This window comes from Silene latifolia, chromosome 10 (assembly GCF_048544455.1).
Source record: "Silene latifolia isolate original U9 population chromosome 10, ASM4854445v1, whole genome shotgun sequence".
Taxonomy (NCBI): Eukaryota; Viridiplantae; Streptophyta; class Magnoliopsida; order Caryophyllales; family Caryophyllaceae; genus Silene; species Silene latifolia.
In genome coordinates, this window is record NC_133535.1 from 92,283,438 (window position 1) to 92,302,125 (window position 18,688).

General features: G+C 37.6%; 1 protein-coding gene across 3 annotated transcripts; it reads left to right on the top strand.

Annotated features, from left to right (window-relative positions):
* Positions 1 to 6,863: 6,863 nt before the first annotated feature.
* LOC141605740 (uncharacterized) lies at positions 6,864 to 18,449 on the top strand. Of its 3 annotated transcripts, XM_074424620.1 has the most exons (13): positions 6,864 to 6,928; positions 6,969 to 7,479; positions 8,725 to 8,808; positions 9,421 to 11,712; positions 11,797 to 11,934; positions 14,446 to 14,556; positions 15,050 to 15,151; positions 15,243 to 15,350; positions 15,543 to 15,914; positions 16,152 to 16,445; positions 16,587 to 16,973; positions 17,189 to 17,432; positions 17,533 to 18,449. In XM_074424620.1, the coding sequence occupies exons 2-13, from the start codon at positions 7,404 to 7,406 to the stop codon at positions 18,224 to 18,226; spliced, it is 4,902 nt and encodes a 1,633-aa protein (XP_074280721.1). In that variant the 5' UTR covers positions 6,864 to 6,928; positions 6,969 to 7,403; the 3' UTR covers positions 18,227 to 18,449. The 3 variants fall into 3 exon arrangements, with proteins under 3 accessions (XP_074280721.1, XP_074280723.1, XP_074280722.1); XM_074424622.1 differs by lacking the exon at positions 6,864 to 6,928 and having other exon boundaries at positions 6,958 to 7,479; positions 9,574 to 11,712; XM_074424621.1 differs by lacking the exon at positions 6,864 to 6,928 and having other exon boundaries at positions 7,002 to 7,479; positions 16,596 to 16,973.
* The last annotated feature ends 239 nt before the right edge of the window (positions 18,450 to 18,688 follow it).

Sequence of the window (18,688 nt, forward strand, 5' to 3'; positions counted from 1 at the left end):
CAGAAATGAGGTATCTACACAATGATGATTATTCAAGTCTCGTTCTTCATATTAACACAAAAGCGGTCTAAATGACCTTTTCAAATCAAGACAGGTTCAAACACCCTCTTTTTAAACCATTTTACAAACATTTTAATAGTCAGAAGACGTCCCTCGAACAGTCTGCTGACTCGCGCTTAAACAGGTCAATCATTTTCCAATTTTCAAACCAGAACAGACCTGTTTGCATCACCTGATGGCTCGCGCCTAAATAGGCTGCCTGATGCAGTCTCTGTTTCCTTCCAGCACTTGTCTAGGACGATCTCGACTTCGGTTACCCGAATATAGGACGGATCAGATGACAAATATGCTCTTTTACATCATATTTGCAAAATGACACACTAAGAGATCACGTTATGCACCATAAACCTAACTCGGTAAATGGATGTTTAATTTCCGTCTTGCATGCAAATCAACATTAAATCCAACTTGACATCAAATACTTGATACGTGGATAAAAAACCGACCTAGAAAGCTCACATGTTAGGTTCAAACTTGTGGATGCGCATTCATGCATTTACCCGTTTTATCAACTTTTGCATTTAACCAACCAAGATCGATCAGTAGAAGCCGCTACCGCGGGCGGGATTGGGTGTCCAATTAAAGGGCTTCCCAATACGTATCTTCACCTCTTACTCAGAAACTTTGGATAGTGGACGACCTTATCCAGGGCGAACGAGAGTCATTCTAGAGACAGGATGCTAAAGAGGGACGATTCCTTATCTTTAGTACCTATGTCAAACACCGCTTTTTGCCTTGGTTGACCTAGGTATAAAGTGGATTCGAATGGGTTCCAAGCATCCCACAAATGCTTGGTGGCGACTCCGAACATCTCTTGCATTGTTTCGAGACCCTTGCCGAGACGAAACCGACCGATCTAAAACGATCCGGTCGAAAACATTTTTACGACGCCGAGCGTGACTTTCAAGAGACCGTTATGCGTCCACAGATTGGCTTGGCGCGTAGATGGCATGTCCACAAAGTATGCCGCCAAGAAGAAGTGGAAAGGATTGTGGCTTAAAATGAGGCTCTCATCGAGGCCTTAAAGAATGTGACCAAGGGAAGAGAAGTTGTGGTCTACGCTTCGGCCATAAGCACGATCATGACTCGTCATCGGCTTACTAAGTATGATGGATTTGGCGAGCCTATATTGGTCAATCTTATTTGTCTCTTATGCTGATATCAAAACTGTCATGGATTTCTATTGATCGAAGATTCAAGTTTATTAACCACAATGGGTACTACTTCAGCAATGAAGTTATGTCAAATCATGGATTATTTCAAGATTTATCAAGTTATGTAATCATCAGGGTGAGTAGTACGCGCTATACACTTTTTCCTTTGCCATGGTTTTGTCCCACTGGGTTTTCCATGAAAAGATTTTAATGAGGCAGTTTGTTATGCGTGTTTGAAGATTAGTATACTATTTTCATTCACTAGTGTTTTTTCCACGGGGTTTTTTAGGAAGGTTTTTAACGAGGCATTTTCTTCAGTGATGGACATCAAGAGGGAGTGTTGTGAAATATTATATGGATGTCCATATCTTAGAATATTTTATAATGTATTATCTTATGAAACTCTATCCTCACTATATGTGTATATATACCCTCTCATAATAAAATAACTAGATTTAATGCTCGTGCGATGCACGGGCCTTTGGTAGTATTTTGTTTAGAAACCGCTGGCAAGTGTTACATTATACCCGTTAAGAACTACTATAAGTTCCAAATCCCACTTACGTTCGATTCCAACTCCAATTCCATGCAAATTGATTTAACTACGCCTCCTAATATATATTTTCAGTTAGTGTTTTACTAATGTTAGAATCAATATTTCACATTATTTAAGTAGTATAGTTTGTTCAACCCGGGACTCTAATATCACTTAGACACCCTGCATGCATATGTAATGACAAAACATTACCCCCTCTATTCTGGTCATTTGTATGGTTCCCTCTCATTTTCGTGGTCTTTATGTCAAAATCACGTAATAATATAATTGAAGTAGTTTGTAAAATGTAAGGATAACTTTTAATGTGGGAGCTCGAAAGTTATTCATAATTGTTGAACTATAAAATCGCTCAAAATAATCTTGCTTTATACATCTACCTTCAAAAATACATCTGATCATAAAGATTGATTTAAATGTGCAATGTTTATATATAGTATTTCATACGCACACCTACATAGTTATTTGAAGAGCAGTTAAATTCTATTTTTTTTCTTATTGTTATAGTTATAAGTTCATAATCTCCATGAAATATATACTCACCAAAAAAAAATAAAAAATCTCCATGAAATATTATTCTAGAGGGAGAATAACTCTTAGTTTTTTATTTAATGCATGTGCGACGCATTCACGCATAGGTCTAGGATTAATGTCGGGCTTATTTAAATCCTTAAGGCTGATAATACATTTATCATGAAAAAAACATATAAGAAAAATGATTATTTGATGATTAGAACTTAAAAAGTTTAATCTCACGATTAACTAATTATTCTACATATACCATTCTCGGTCAAACGCACGCAGTGGGATCAAGTTCCATGTCTTGTTCATATGTAAGATTTATGGTCAGCGGTGAATGTACTTTATAATATCCCGCAAACCCCAATATCTTAAATAAACAGTTCATTAAAAAAAATCGATTCGGAACAATCCGCTTTGTACCCAAATTTCAATCTCAACTATCTCTTCCTTGCTTAACATTGGTATTTTCCGATTACGTTATTTTAGTTGCTTTCCCCGTCTATTTGTCTATCTGGGTAAAGTGTATGTACCTTGACAAAATTAAAATGTGTGTGGGAATGCGGAATGATCCATGATGACGGGAGCATACAATATTTAATTTGTTTGCTTAATTGAAATAGCTCTTATATTAGTCCGCATTAATATTAATATGAGAGTATTAAAACTTAAGTAAGAAGATGCGGATTGTTTTGCTCATTAACGATAAAGCAAAACAAAGGGTGGGCTCGTGGCCACGTGGGTTATGACTACATAGAGAACAATTAAGAACATTGTTTATACTTTCGAAACATACAGAGTAGTTTACATATATTAGCAAGACCATAGTTTTAGATCTCAACATTTAGCCGCCTAATCCAATCACGTTGGTCCGTTTTAAAATTTACGATTAATACGTGGGTTATATTTTCTAATTGTCAAATTCGCTAATCGGTGTAAATTTGATGCTCTGAATAATTTTAATATCACTAATTCTTATTAATTAGTTCGAAGAAACACAACTTAAATTAAATTTGGACTTTCAAATACCAAATTCTAAACATAATATGCATAGTTCATTAAGGCCCTGTTCTTTTGGACTTAAAGTCACTTAATTTAAGTTAACTTCAAATCCTATAAGTTGATTCGATTCGATTCGATCCTATAAGTTGATTCGATCCTATAAGTTGATTGATTCGAGATCCTATAATTTCGATTCGATTCGAGATCCTATAAGTTCGATTCGATCGATTTTATAAGTTCGATTCGAGATCCTATACGTCACTTAATTTAAGTTCGATTCGAGATCCTATAAGTTGATTCGATTCGATTCGATCCTATAAGTTGATTCGAATCGACTATAAGTTGATTCGATTCGATTCAAATCCTATAAGTTCGATTAAGTTCGAGATCCTATAAGTTCGATTCGAGATCCTATAAGTTCAAATTCGATTCGATTCGAGATCTTATAAGTTGATTCGATTCGAATCCTATAAGTTTCAGTCCAAAAGAGCAGGGTCTAACTCTTTATATTAGCAATTTAAAATCAAGACGTTTTTTAGGGTGAGATTATTAGTCAGACTCACCAAAGTCTTAAGACTCTGCCACATCAGCTTTTCACTAACTTTTATTATTTTTATATTGTTAAGACTCATCTCAGACTTACCTCAGACTCCATACATTATCAGTCAGACTTACCTCAGACCTTACTTTTCCATTTCACTTCCTTTTTTACAAACTTAAAAAAAAATAACAAAAAATGACACATGTGACTCATTCATTGGATACTTTTCTTTGGATGTAGGGTCAAGACTCACCCAAAGTCTTAAGTTGAGTCTTGGATTTCCAAGACTCAACTTAAGACTTTGTTAAGATTTTGGTAGATTATTGGTAGTCTTGAGTAAGTTTTGTCTTAAGACTTACCAAAGTCTTGTCTCAAGACTACCAATAATTTTACCCTTACATGATACTTGCATACCGTACGTCCGTACTAAATAGTGTGCTTACAAAGTCACATTGACGTAAAAAACAAAGGTAGTTAATAGTTATATATGATGAAAATTAAATTACCTTTGTGACTCCATCAAGTCTTATGCAACTTTAGAATTCGGCCACCCATTATACCGTATACATTAAACATAAGTCGTTAATATTTAGGATGGAAAAACATTAACAAAACCATACAACGTACCTTATGACAAAATCAGTTTTCTTCAACGCCATGATACCTACAAATGAATTAAAAATTAAAAATTAAAACTAATTTGTTAAAGCCAAATATCATAACATAAATAAACAAAACAACATTGGCTAAAATAAATAAACATTTATGCACATAGTACTCCGTAACAAACATGGAAGAAAAAAGTAAAACATTAACAAAACCATACAACGTACCTTATGACAAAATCAGTTTTCTTCAACGCCGTGATACCTACAAATGAATTAAAAATTAAAAATAATCTGTAAAAGCCAAATATCATAATATAAATAAACAAAACAACATTGGCTAAAATAAACATGGAAGAAAAAAGTAACGTTAGAGAATGGAGAATCACAATTTGCGTTTGTTTTATAACCAAAACCCAATATTTATACGCAATATGCATGTAGTAGTTAACACGGTGTTAAATTCCAATCAAAATTATCAAAGCTAAGCATTCATTATCGTGGGATAAGGAGAATTGGTATAATTTGATTGGGATTGTAACTTTTCTTATACTACTGTAGGCATTTAAAATAAAAATTCACATTCACAAATAGATAAAAATTCATTGTAGTTGCTTATAATAAAAGTTGGAGACGTTTTCGAAAAATTGAACTCTCTATAATCGCTCGAAAAAAGCTTCCTTTATTAATATAGATAGATATACATTTCGATTTCTTTCTTATCTTCTCTCTACAATTATCTTTACTCTTTATTTCACAACAAACCTTAAATTAAAAAAGCTTAAATTATGTCCCTAGCTTTCAAAATCCAGGTTGTCGTGAAAGGCAAACAAATCTAGAGGACAGATTGGATGACGTGTTAGGTCGAATTGGACACATGAGTCTCCCTAGTATTCCGACACTCTTAACAAATGCATGGTGAAATGTTGCGTAGTAGACTAGTAGTATTAATAGCTGACTTAATCAGTCAAAGGCATCCCCTTAAACTACATTTTCTTCTTAAATATTCTTAATTTCAACCTCATTTAGGCCAATTTCCTATTTTTCTCAGTTCAATTCTCAATTAAATCAACTCACCTACTTTATTTTAACATTCTTGTATTTTGGCCAAGAAACATTCTTGCATTTTGCCCACCATTTTTCAATCTTTTACTCTCTCTATTAATTCAATAAAAAAGCACCACGTCATTTTCATATGATTCGGTATAAATGGTAAAACTTATGAGTTAAAGTTAAGTAAATCTAACATAATTTTATTTCCTAAAATATAAAATTTGACAATAAACAGAGGTAATTCAGATGGACCGGCCACCAGTGGCGAATCTAGGATTTATGGAATGGGGGTGTTTAATAAAATTTATAGCATAAAAAAAAACTTCAAAATATATTTACTCGAATCAGGGCCTTCCCTAACATTTCAGGGTCCTGTGCGATGTTTAAAAGATAAGCCCTTATAACCCTTTTTAGCAATAACTTATATTAATATAGTACAAGTTTTAATTAATGGAGTACTTGATAAATACTAAAACAATCTGATAATGGAGAGCGCTATTAAGGCTCACCGAAGTAGTTGTTTTTAAATATGATTATGCTTCTTTAAAATATCATTATATTTCCATTGTCATAGTGGTTGAATGAAGGTAAATTGCAAATTAGACGATGCGGGTTCGATTCTGCCAAAGAATATTTTCAATTGATTTTAATATGCAAAATTAAAAATAAAAGAATGCTGTTGCAAGGAATTGAACCCGAATTGCTCCAACCATAAGTGAAAGGCTGCTTCTACCATTGAGCCACTAAACCTTGATGAAATATAAGCTCATAGATAAACATATTACCGTTCTTCAAAATTAATGGGATCACCCCCTATAAATCCGCCAATGCCGGACACCAAACCTAGCCAAACCTGGTGGATGTATGACATTTTAACCAATATACATAAATACTACTTCCTTTGTTCCAGTCATTTGTTGTCCTATTCCATTTTGGGATGTATGAGCGTCCTTTGTATTTTAAGAATGAACTTAATAAGCAATTTAATCATTTACACTCAATTTGTTCTACTTATTATTTAGTAATTTGTCTCCTCCTTTTTCCTTGATCCTCTTGTCAAACCAACTAAAGGACAACAATTGACGAGGATGGAGAGAGTAACATATAGGCTCAAAATGTCAACTTCAAATAAACCAGGAACATCACAGTAATAAGTAAAAATTACGATTTTTAAGATGATTAATTAACCAATTCACAAATTTTTTTTAGTCATTTTCCCTTAAGACGGTTAGAATTGTCTTACGTTTAAAACGAATCAAATACTACGACTCATAATGTTAGATGGAACAAGCCCTTTATCATTCCCTAGCTTTTTCGATCTCCCATCTAATTATTTGACCCGCTTTATAATGAACAGATCCATCTTGAAAGAATTTGGGTAAACCTTCCAATAAGGAGTAAAACCATTTTTCAATAAAAAGAAACTGATTTACTGTTACAAGTAAATCGCAAATCTAAAAAAAAAAATTTACTGTTACAAGTATTGCTTAAGCTAAAAATATAGGACGATTAATAAATAGTACAATACAGTGAATGTGCAAGGTTTGCAAGTGCTAAACTTTATTATTATTGTTATAAAAAAAGTATAGTGTTGTAGTAATATATAAATATTTAATGTTGAGTTATTGGTATTTTGATAACTCATTTGTGAGAGTAGAAACGATTCTATGGCAACCAAAGCTCTGAGCTTAGCTTCAGAGATCACCTTCTAAAAAGGGCAATTAAAGTAGTATTTAAATAATAAGATTGCTTATTTTCTGGGTTTTATTTATCTGTATTCAATTCTCATTGCTTAAGAATTACTGCTACTACTTATGTTGTTGTTGTTGTGTGATTTTGCTTAAAGAAAACCCATTTCTTATATATTTTCACAAATCAGAATTAATTGATTTGGGAATTGAATCATACTTGATGGGATGAGGTTGGTCCTGCAACTGCAACTGCAACTCATTTGGCAGCTGCTCAATCTCTGCATGCTTCTTGGATCTTCAGGTTATTTTCTCTATTTTACTGTTATTTTTTTGAAGATATTAATGTGATCCAAGTTTGTAACTTTCTCTAAATTTTCACCTGGATTTGCTGTTTTTTTTTTTTTTACTGTGTGTTATTTAATTACATGTTGGTATAATTTAGTTTAATCTCTTTTATGGTAAGTTGTTAAATGCAATCCAAGTGATTAATGTTTTATCTGTTCTGTAATTGGTTTCGTGAGTAGCAAATTTCTGAGTTGTATGTTGATCATGTTCAATGATTCCAGCATTGTCAGCTTGGAAAGAGTGTGAATCGCAAATTTGTTCATTTTTCTTCTGTTACATCAAATCTTATGGTCTCATATATTTTCAATGCGGCGTAACTGCATTGCAGTTGCATTTTTGGCCTCGACATTAGTAGACTCTGCACTTTCTAGGCTCTACTTGGCTAGGGGATACTTATTACCGCGGTAATTATGCTTAAAACCAAGGAAAAAAGAATGAAAAATGATAGTGATGAAGGAAAGATAAGGAGAGGTAAAGGGAGGATGAAGGGGTGGTAGCAAGTTATTCCTCTCATCTGAGGGTAATGCATTATAATTCGGTGAGGTGGGTAACTAGTACCTCTTTAATTGCCTACTAATTACCCTATTTTCGTCACCTTCCTCCACTCACCACCACCACGGCACCATCATTGCCTCTTACTTCGTTTTTTTTTCTTTCCACTGTTAGCCCCGTAACGGGTACCATAGTGCAAGCAAGCCCAAGGGTTGGGGTTGATAATGAATTACCATTTATATTGCTTCCTGTATTGAATTGATATATGAAGGTAGGGTTGAAGGGAGGAAGCTATAAAATTAGTCTACTTTTCACTACTCTCTCCATTATCATGTTTTGTCATTCTGCTAATGCCTCAAAGCAGGGTAGAACCGTAGAAGGGTGCCGGTGGATATTTCAAACTTGATGTCAGGAGCCATTATTTCTAGTACATTATATAATAATACCAAAACAGCTATAAACCGACGCTCCATCTAAATTTGAGGAATTTGGTCTTTATATAGTGCTAATGTCTCTTTAGAAATAAGAAACTACGGTGCTCATGTTAGCAAAAGTAATATCAAAATTAAAATGGAAACACGAAGTGAGAATTTGGTGGGTCTATGTCTCCTGCTTGTTGGTCTTCCTAAGATTTGCATTCCCAATTCTAACCAATGTTATTGGAAGAACACATGAAAAATTTACCTTATATGATCCTATGCATTTGCAGGTTTTGGCAAACCTCTTTCACGGGAATCTTACATTCTTGACTCTTTAATAGAAGCACAAGCTCCTCATTCCAAATTCGAATCAGGTTTGTCCTTGAAACAAATTAGTAGTAGGAACTTGGAACAAATTAGTAGTAGGAACTTGGAAGACTGTCAATTTTAGTTTGGGGTTCTGGCTATTTCACATGTTTTTTTGCATACAAGTCGGATTAGGTTGGTCAACTCATTCATGTTTTGAGTATATTCCGAATGTGTTATCATCAAGTTATGTAGGGGTAACGCCGTAACGGTTAAATTTAAGCCTAGCAAAATTCAGGTTGGATTGAGTCAATTTGGATTTTGTATCAGATTTAGGTTGTCTGTTCAGGTGAGTGTTACAAATCGGAATGGTCAGGTCGAGTCATTTGGATTGGCTTCGGTTAGATTGCTAAGTCTTTACGCATATGCATTTGTCCTGTAAACAAGGCGGCGATCCTGATCTTCTAAATATTGAATTTTTGTAAAATAGTCTCCAATTCGCATAAATGTAATCAGTTTCTGATATACAGCTTCTAAGCATTGTGTAGAAGAAACAGTTGCAGGATTTTACTTATACTAAAATGAACTGTGTTCCGACCAACAGTCTTCCAAGTTCCTACTACTAATTTTTCTAGTTTATTATGCCTATATATTAAATATGGCCCTTCAAACTTTTACAGTATATCCGTCTAGCAAGTCACCTCCACTTCACGACAAAGGGCCGCCACCTCTTCTACTACCAAGAATATCGGCTTTACCGCCGTTGGAACGTAGTTTAACCACTTCACCTCTAACACCAACACCGTATGATTCAGCTCCTCCTATTGCCTCAGGGACGCCATATTACTATACTCCACCACCTGTTGTTGAGTCAGCACATGCGCCATCAGCTTTGGTATTGCAAGTGGATGCAACTCCACCACCTGTTGTTGAGCCACCTCACACGTTTGATGTACCACTGACTGCAAAGCCTCCACAAGTTTTGGCCTCAACACCACCAGAAGAGGCACTGCCATTTTTACCTACACCGCCATCCTATGGAAGTCCAAAACACGGTCCAGTTATACAGCTCTCTCCTGTGCCATTGCCTGCATTGTCTCCACCATCTCAGATGGGGCCATCACAAGTTTCTTCACCATCAGCTTCAGTCCCTTCAAATGCTTCTGTTCTTCCTCCATTAATGTTGGAGCCACGACCCCCTTCACCTGTGCTGGCTGCAAACCCACCACAAGTTTTGACCCCCGAACCTCCCGTAGAGGCACCGCCATTTATGCTTACACCACTACCCTATGAAAGTCCACAGCATGCTCCAACTATACAGCTCTCCCCTACGCCGTGGCCCGTCTTGCCGCCGCCATCTCAAATGGGACCATCACAAGCTTCTTCACAAACTACTGCCCCGCCTCCATTTATGTTGCCTTTTCCATTAGAGCCACGACAACCACCGTCATCTCCTTCACCATCTGTTGTTAATGAGCCAGCTCTAAATGAACCCCCACCACCAGCAGGTAATGTCCTACTCCTTCAATCAAGTCCGCCTTTTGCCAAAGCGCCATCACATGCACCATCTCGACTACCAGGTGCTGCGACGCCTCATGCTTCGGCTCTCCCACTGGCTGCAAATCCACCATTATTGCCGGTTTCAGAACCACCAAAGGCTTTAGCTCTTGTACCTCCTCCAGAATTACATCCAGTTTTCCCCTCACCACCTCCTAATTTAGCTATGCAGTCCCCTCCTATGCCCCTAAATGAATCTTCTCCCCCGCCCCAACTGCCGCCTTCAATTGCCTTATCTCCGCCCCAATCGGTGTCCCCAATTGCCTCATCTCCCTTACCTCAATTGGCGCCAGTAATTGCTTCATCACCCTCTGCTTCATCTATTCAGCCCCCTTCCATGTTCCAAAATGCATCTTCTCCCCCAGCTCTACCATCACCCCCAATAGTGTCATCACCCCCGCCTGAGATCATACCCCCAACCACCTCATCTCCACCACCCCAATCAGCCCCCCTAAATGCATCATCTCCCGTACCTCCACGTACTTTTTTCCCGACTCCTGCATTACCTCCCAGCTCTTCATTTTCACCCCCTTTCATGGTGTCTCCTCCTTTGGAGTCGCCGCCATATTTACCTAATCTACCCACTCCTGTGCCACAAAATGCATCGTCTTCATCCCCTCAAATGGAGCCATTGCCTGCATCATCTCCACCCCCTCAATTGCCGCCCCTTGATGCTTCATCCCCAGTTGCTCCACCAATGTCACACATTTCTCTGCCTACTCCAGCATTGCCTCCGAGCTCTTCATTTTCGCCCCCTTTAATTGGGCCTCCTCCTATCGACATTCCACCCCATGTATCTACAAAACCACCTCCTGTGCCACAAAATGCATCATCCCTACCACCTCAGATGGGCCCACCACTTGCATCATCTCCCCCACGTCAATTGGTTGTTCCACCACCTGCTTCTCCCCCAACATCTGTGCTGCCTTCTATTCCTTTGACTTCACCCCCTCCAATGATACCTTCACCAGTTCTTCCTGCAGTATCTCCTGCTATGCCACCTCATAATACAACAATGCTGTCTCCTCCGATGCCATCTCAGGCAGTATCCCCTCTGCCTCATTTTGTCCTACCACATTCATTTTCCGCCCCCTTGGCAAACCCTCCTCAGATGTTTTCAGCGCCACCAGGCCCACCACCAGTAAAGTTACCTACCACGTCTCCGATTTCAGCCATTGTACCAGGAGCAATCTCACCTAGTGCTTCGTCTCCACCCCTTATCTTGTCACCTCCGTTTGCTTCGCCTCCACAAGAAAAGCGTTCCCACACTTTGATTGCTCCTCCCCCTTCGGAGTCAACGTATCCATCATCCCCACCTCCAGCGGTGAACAGAACTGTGCCTGCTTTGCCACCTCATTCTTCTCAAAGAAAAGTAACAAAAGCTGGGGCACCGCCACCATTACATACTTCACCAGGTATGTGGATTTCACAGGAAAAGTGTTTATCATCACATTTACTTTCAGTTAATCTGTAACTAAATGCAATTCATGTTATTGCAGAGGCATCACCTTCATCAGGTGCCTCATCAAGAGCTGCACCGCCTTTTAAACAAGACAAGCCAGAATCACCCCCTCCAATTTGGCAACCAGTAGAAGCACCAAAGCAAAGCGTTTCCTCACCGAGATTGAATGCTTCAGGTATGCCATTAGTCTTTCATTTCTGATAGCATATACACATATCTGTATGGAGTTGAAATTATGATATGAAACTAGTTATTTTGTTAAATGTATAAGAAAGTTGACATCACTTGATTAAAGTGAATTGGAGACAATAAATTTGAGATGCAGGTAGTACCCGCTCCATGAAAAATTTATTCCTATCCATTTGACTTGGGTGCTTAATTGATGTCAACCTTAAATCATAAATTTCTAGAAGTATGAGTTTAGATCATATGTGATTTATCAAGTTTCGCGGAGCAAAATAATTATTTTCATATTCTCAGCTTTAGAAACATGCAAATGTGGTATGTTCCAACTTCCAAGAAAATATCAGTCAAAGTATAACGTCATTTGACCACCAAAGTCAAATAATGACTATGTATTTGGGAAAACAAGAGTATTATCTAGGAAACATTGATTAAAAATTAACTGATACTCCCTCCATTTTTTTATATATGACGTTTTGCATTTACGAGGTAAGCCTTTGACTTTAATATTTACAAAAATATATTTGTTCAAAAAATATAAAAATGGTACCATTAAATTCCTTACGAAAAACTCTTTCATATGAGTATACATATCATAATACTTAGTCTTATATTTTAGGAGATATTGAAGAGAGAAGAGAGTGTCTCGAAATGTGAGAAAGACATATATAAAAAAATAGAGGGAGTAGTTCAAAGTGGAGAAAACAGGTTATAGATTTAGGGGATGGTGCCGCAACATCAAAGCGGCCAATTTAAAGAAGTATAAGTTAAAATATGTGTTAACTAATGAGATCTGTTTTCGAGTTTTTCATTAAGTCATATACCAAGTATATGAGAAATGAGTATAGAAGACGGTAATCTGCTTTACTCTCCAGTCCTTTTTACCATTATTCTTTGTCGTCTTATGAATGGCAGATCTACCAAATCACGCATAGGGCTAACCATGGATTGACGGATGTCAATACTATCCATACCTTTTCAATTAAACAATGAATTTGACATCGAAATTTCCTGTATTTTATTAATTAGAAACGTTTCTGTACAGACATATGATGAATTTAAGACCCGACCCTCCCTTAACTCGCAATTTTTGGGATCCCTCGAGGCACAGGGTAATGTTGTTGGTTGTATAGTGAGGTCCTGGTGGTTGTTGCTGTTGAGTCTTTAATGTTTCAACCCCTCCCTCTTTTCTTTCAAAATTTTAAATGGCCTGAGATACAAAGACTAGATGGATTTGCGCGATTTTATACCATATCCTAAAATATTTCAAAGGCATATTTGGTCATTTCTGCCATTTAGCAGAATATCACGGCCTTTCACATAGTAGGCTTACATACCCATGTCAAGTTTGCTCTGCTCTCTGAAATAGGCAATGGCTTCAAATCGTTAATGTCCATATTTTCTATTTCAAAGGATTGTGGAACGTAGGTGTCTGATTCATAAACATTTGCTCGGGCTATAAAAACTTCCTTTTTACCTTCAAGTCCACTTTTGTTTGTCAAATATCAAATGATCTTAGTGTCTTTATTTTTAAGGGTACATTGTCCACTTGCATTTTCCACCATTTTTTCAGGAATATTTCGACTTTGGTGCCCCGTGGTTTAGATTCTACTTTGGTGGCCTTAGATTTCATTTGTTCTGCTTTAGTTATTTAGGTTTTGAGATAATTTCTACTTCGGTGCCGTACAGTTGCACCCCAGAACAAATATATTAGCTTAATACTATTGTTTATTTCTTCAAAATATATAATATTGAACTTAATATTTTATTTTGTTTTTCACTTTTTGTTGTTAGAAAACATCGTTAATGAAGATGAAGTTTAAATATTTTATATCTTAGGTCACGTAAGTGAAAATTTCCACCTTGGATTGCAAAAGTGGAAATATAGCAAACTGAAATTAGCTCAGTCAATCTACTATTTTGAGTGTTTGGTAAACGGCGGATTGGTGAATTTTCAGCATATTCAAGGCTTTTAGCATGTTTGACTCACCAATCTACTATTGTGAGTGTTTGGTAAATGGCATATTGAAAGAGTAGATTGACTGTTTTCCAAATATGTTGCTCCACCCAGCATATTTACATTAGTAGATGGTGAAATATGAATCTGTCAACCATTTACACATAGATACAACAATCTATAACCAAAATCTGCTAATTACCAAACACTTCTATTAAATATGCTAATTGAAATATACTAGTCAAACATGTCAATCCAATCAGTCATTTACAATCTGCTTGACCAATCTGCTTCTGCTAATATTAATCCGCTGAGTACCAAAAAGAGCCTAAACCCAAGAGCACAAAAAAGGGAAATTTCCTTTTTATTTATTTATTTATTTTGTTTAAAATCTTAAGCAATGGCTCATAACACTTCACACTCATTTTCTATTGTTTCTTTTAAATATTCTGCCGTTATTGATATTGGATAGCTTTTATAAATCAGAGAGAGTATCGTTTTATGAGCTGGGGGCTTATTCTATTTCTTACCTGTTCTTGCATATAGCTCCTTCAGAGCCGAAATTTGAGTGGCATAACGAAACTGCACCTGCGCCTTCATTCTTCCAAGTGAATCCTGCAGCTAATGTATCTTATCATTCTCGGCATCGTTTGCCAGGTAAAAACGTTTTTGAGTTTTTGTATGCTTAACTGTCATTAGAAGAAAGTGTTTTTTTTCTTTCTTTCTTTCTTTTTCTTTTTTTTTTTAAAAAAAATTAGACACCTAAGATCCTATCCGTTCACAGTTTATTTTTCTAACAGTCCACAAATTCCTTCTGTTTTCCTAGTCCCAAGCAGACAAGGTCTCTTGTTGAGTTGTATTTAAGACATTCTTCTTAGTGAAGTTCGCATTGTTCTTTCACTGTTGGCATTTCTGTGTGTTAGGGTGCAAACGAAAGTGCGTTGAGAGCCTACATCTCCTCTATGCACTTAGGTCATCCATTAATAGGCAGTTTCATCACTGACCGCCTCCATTTAGTTGGGACTTGGGGTACTGATCAGTGATTGTCTTACAAAGAGAGGAGAATATAAAGGGTTAATGGTCTATACTGTTGACATCATCATTTAATAGCATCATCTCTCCAATCTTCTATAATATGCTGTAATGGCAGGCGCTCCAATGGCTATGGCTCCTTTACCATCACCTCAAGGAATTCATGAAATTTCTTCCGCAGCCTCACCTATCCCGCATGCACCCCCTGGCGATTCTGAGAGTAAATGATGCTCTTCTCATGTTGCATTTAACAATAATATTGTCTATATAGACCTGGCTTGTTTACTTCCTACAATTTTTCTTTTTGCAAGTTCCCTTCCTTTCCCCTGATATTTCTCCTTCTGGCTCTCCACCAAGGAAAATCAAGAAACCACTTCCATCACCAATACGGTCATTACCGCCTCCGCCTCCTAATGCAGGTCTGTGATCCCTTGTTCACTTTCTAGTGTTGTCTTCAAGAGGCGGTCTTACATATGAAACCAACTCAAAAATCCTGATGTATTCCTCACTTTTGTGAGATTAATAAGTTGGTCTCACTTTTAAGACCGTCACATATAAGTTTTTTGTGTATCTGTACATCTATATCTAACCGCACTTGATGGTACCTGTAGATTGTGCATATCTTACATGTCCAGAGCCATCTATCAATACACCTCCTGGGTCACCTTGTGGCTGTGTCTGGCCAATGCAAGTTGGGATGCGCCTAAGTGTCGCTCTGTATACCTTTTTCCCTTTGGTTTCAGAGTTGTCCCAGGAAATTGCTAGTGGAGTGTTTCTGAAGCCAAGTCAAGTTCGTGTTATGGGAGCCAATGCAGCGACACAGGATCCAGAGAAAACTATTGTCCTTGTTGACTTGGTACCTCTTGATGAAAAATTCGACAACATTACATCACATTTGATATCTGACAGATTCTGGCAGAAGCAAGTCATCATAGAGAAGTCCATCTTTGGTGATTATGAAATACTTTATGTACGCTATCCAGGTATCAAATTGTCTCTTACGTACTTTAAGAAAGCATTTTTCAACAAGAAATTTAATGGTACAACTTTCATACTTCTCAAAGTTCTCTCTTTTTCTTGGTTAAATTAAAAGTCAAATAGTCAGCACAAAAAAAAAAAAAAAAAAAAACATATATGAAGTAAATTAGAAAAATCAGACAGAATGTACCTTAAGGCTTAAACTCAACTGTATCTTACAAGGGTTTATTTTGCACGTGTAGGTCTCCCTCCCGCTCCACCTATGGCACCAGCCGATGCTGCTGTTATCAATGGCATGCCTTACTCTGTTGGAGACCCTAATGAGAGTAAATTACATCCTTTGGGAGTTGATGTGACAAAGCAGAGACATAAACACAAAGTTAATGCCATAATCATTGCTGTAATAGCTCTTTCAGCTGTTCTCGGTGTGTTGATGTGTTGTTCACTTGCTTGGTTTTTAGTATTCAGATATACGAACAATAACGAACTACCAACCCTAACTCCACGCGCTGTAACTTCTCTTGGAAGATCATCAGGTTAATACATTGTTATCCTTTAATCTCGGTGTGTTAATCTGCTGTTCACTGGTCTTTTATATATATATGGCATGATCTACTGACTTTTTAAGATTACATTTGTACATGATAACTTACGATGAGCTATGTTGTGTATTTTAGGGCCTACAGGACATTCAATAGGGAGTGGCCAGAGTTCTCCATTGTCGCTTGGATCTAGCCTTGCCACATACACTGGATCTGCTAAAACATTCAGCACAAGTGAAATGGAGAAGGCCACTGACAACTTTAATCCCTCAAGAATACTTGGGGAAGGTGGTTTTGGTCTTGTGTTCAGTGGTGACTTAGACGATGACACTAGAATTGCGGTGAAGGTTCTTAAAAGAGATGATCAGCAGGGTGGTCGGGAGTTCATGGCTGAAGTTGAAATGCTTAGCCGCCTTCACCATAGGAACTTGGTCAAGCTGATTGGCATTTGTACCGATGACCGTATGCGGTGCTTGGTTTATGAACTCATTCCAAATGGCAGCGTTGACTCTCATCTACATGGTAGGCACTCCTTGTCACAGAAATCCCCTCTTCCGCAAAAGAAAAAAAAGAAGAATTTCCAAAGGACAGTTTTGTTTCGGAATCAGGTCATGCGTAATTGCGTACCACCCCTCAGTGGCTAACTTATCTCACATTTGTGAAGAAAACTAAATATACACGATGGATAAAAAACAAAGTTTTTAATTAATTATTCTTTTAATGTATTTTACTCGCAGGCACAGACAAAGAAATAGCTCCTCTTGATTGGCCTTCCCGGTTGAAGATTGCCCTTGGTGCAGCACGTGGTCTTGCCTATTTGCATGAAGATTCAAGTCCACGAGTCATACATAGGGACTTCAAGTCCAGCAACATTTTGTTGGAAAACGATTTCACGCCAAAAGTATCTGACTTTGGCTTGGCCCGAACCGCAATGGATGAAGAGCATAGACATATATCAACACGTGTTATGGGGACTTTTGGGTATGTGTAACTTTCGTCTTACTTAGGCTGATGATTTGGATTTCTCATGGTGATAACATTGCTACCACGGGTTTTAATCTTTATAAATCCCCCTATTCAGGTATGTGGCGCCGGAGTATGCTATGACTGGACATCTTCTCGTTAAGAGCGATGTGTACAGTTACGGAGTTGTCCTTCTCGAACTTCTAACAGGTAGAAAACCTGTAGACATGTCTCAGCCAGCCGGTCAAGAAAATCTAGTTGCATGGACTAGGCCACTCCTTACAACCAGAGACGGATTAGAATCGATAATTGACCCATCCTTGGGATCTGAAGTACCTTTCGAGAGTGTCGCCAAAATGGCCGCGATAGCTTCAATGTGTGTACAGCCTGAGGTGTCACATCGCCCTTTCATGGGCGAGGTTGTCCAAGCCCTGAAGCTAGTATGTAATGAATGTGATGACTCAAAAGATGGAGATTCTAGAAATCATAGTCGCGAAAATTTATCAGTTGATTTCGATGCTAAAGTTAATAGCCCACTTTCAGTAACACCACCAGATCCTCTACAAGGCCAGTTTTCTCTGCCCAACTATGCACCAAGGCATGATGTGGAGAAGGGTTTGTCAGTGTCGGAAATATTTAGCGCATCTGCAACTTTAGGTAGGCAGGCATCGGATTCATTCCGCAGGCACTCTGCTTCAGGTCCATTAAGAACAACGAGGGGTCGACAATTTTGGCAGAAAATAAGGAGGCAATCCCGCGGAAGCGTAAGCGAGCACGGAATTATGTACAGATTATGGGCAGGTTCACATTGATTAAGCTACCCTTTGATTACAGTACTAGTCTCCCATAAAGACATTAACTGAGGTAATATCTAAGCAGGATGGAGTTGAGGACATAGGATCTTCTTTTGTTAATAGCTTGTTGTATAGAAGATTTTGTATTGGTATTAGATTGTGTATATCTGACTCCCTGGAGCCCGTTTGTTGTGTCAGGGTAATGTTATTTATTTGTTAATGTGATAATCGATTTAGAGAATTTGTAGACTTTTGTCACAGTTTTCTCACCCATCCAAATTAGAGGTGATCATGGGCCGGGCCGAAGGATTAAATTAAGCCCAAGTGTGCATGCCGGGTCAGGTCGGGCCAAAAGTGTAGGCCTATTTTATCAGCCCATGCGGACTTCTAATTCGGCCTGTATACTCTTCAAATCATCATATATATTTCTTTAATGCAGCTGCCAATAAGCTGACATGGCATCTCAAATTTTTTTCACAA

What these genes read in the sequence shown, in the direction of transcription:
- LOC141605740 (XM_074424620.1), top strand. Translation starts at nt 7,404, where the DNA reads ATGAGGTTGGTCCTGCAACTGCAACTGCAACTCATTTGGCAGCTGCTC. An exon ending in CATGCTTCTTGGATCTTCAG is followed by an intron (nt 7,480 to 8,724) that starts GTTATTTTCTCT and finishes ATGCATTTGCAG; the next exon opens with GTTTTGGCAAACCTCTTTCA. An exon ending in ACTTTATGTACGCTATCCAG is followed by an intron (nt 15,915 to 16,151) that starts GTATCAAATTGT and finishes TTGCACGTGTAG; the next exon opens with GTCTCCCTCCCGCTCCACCT.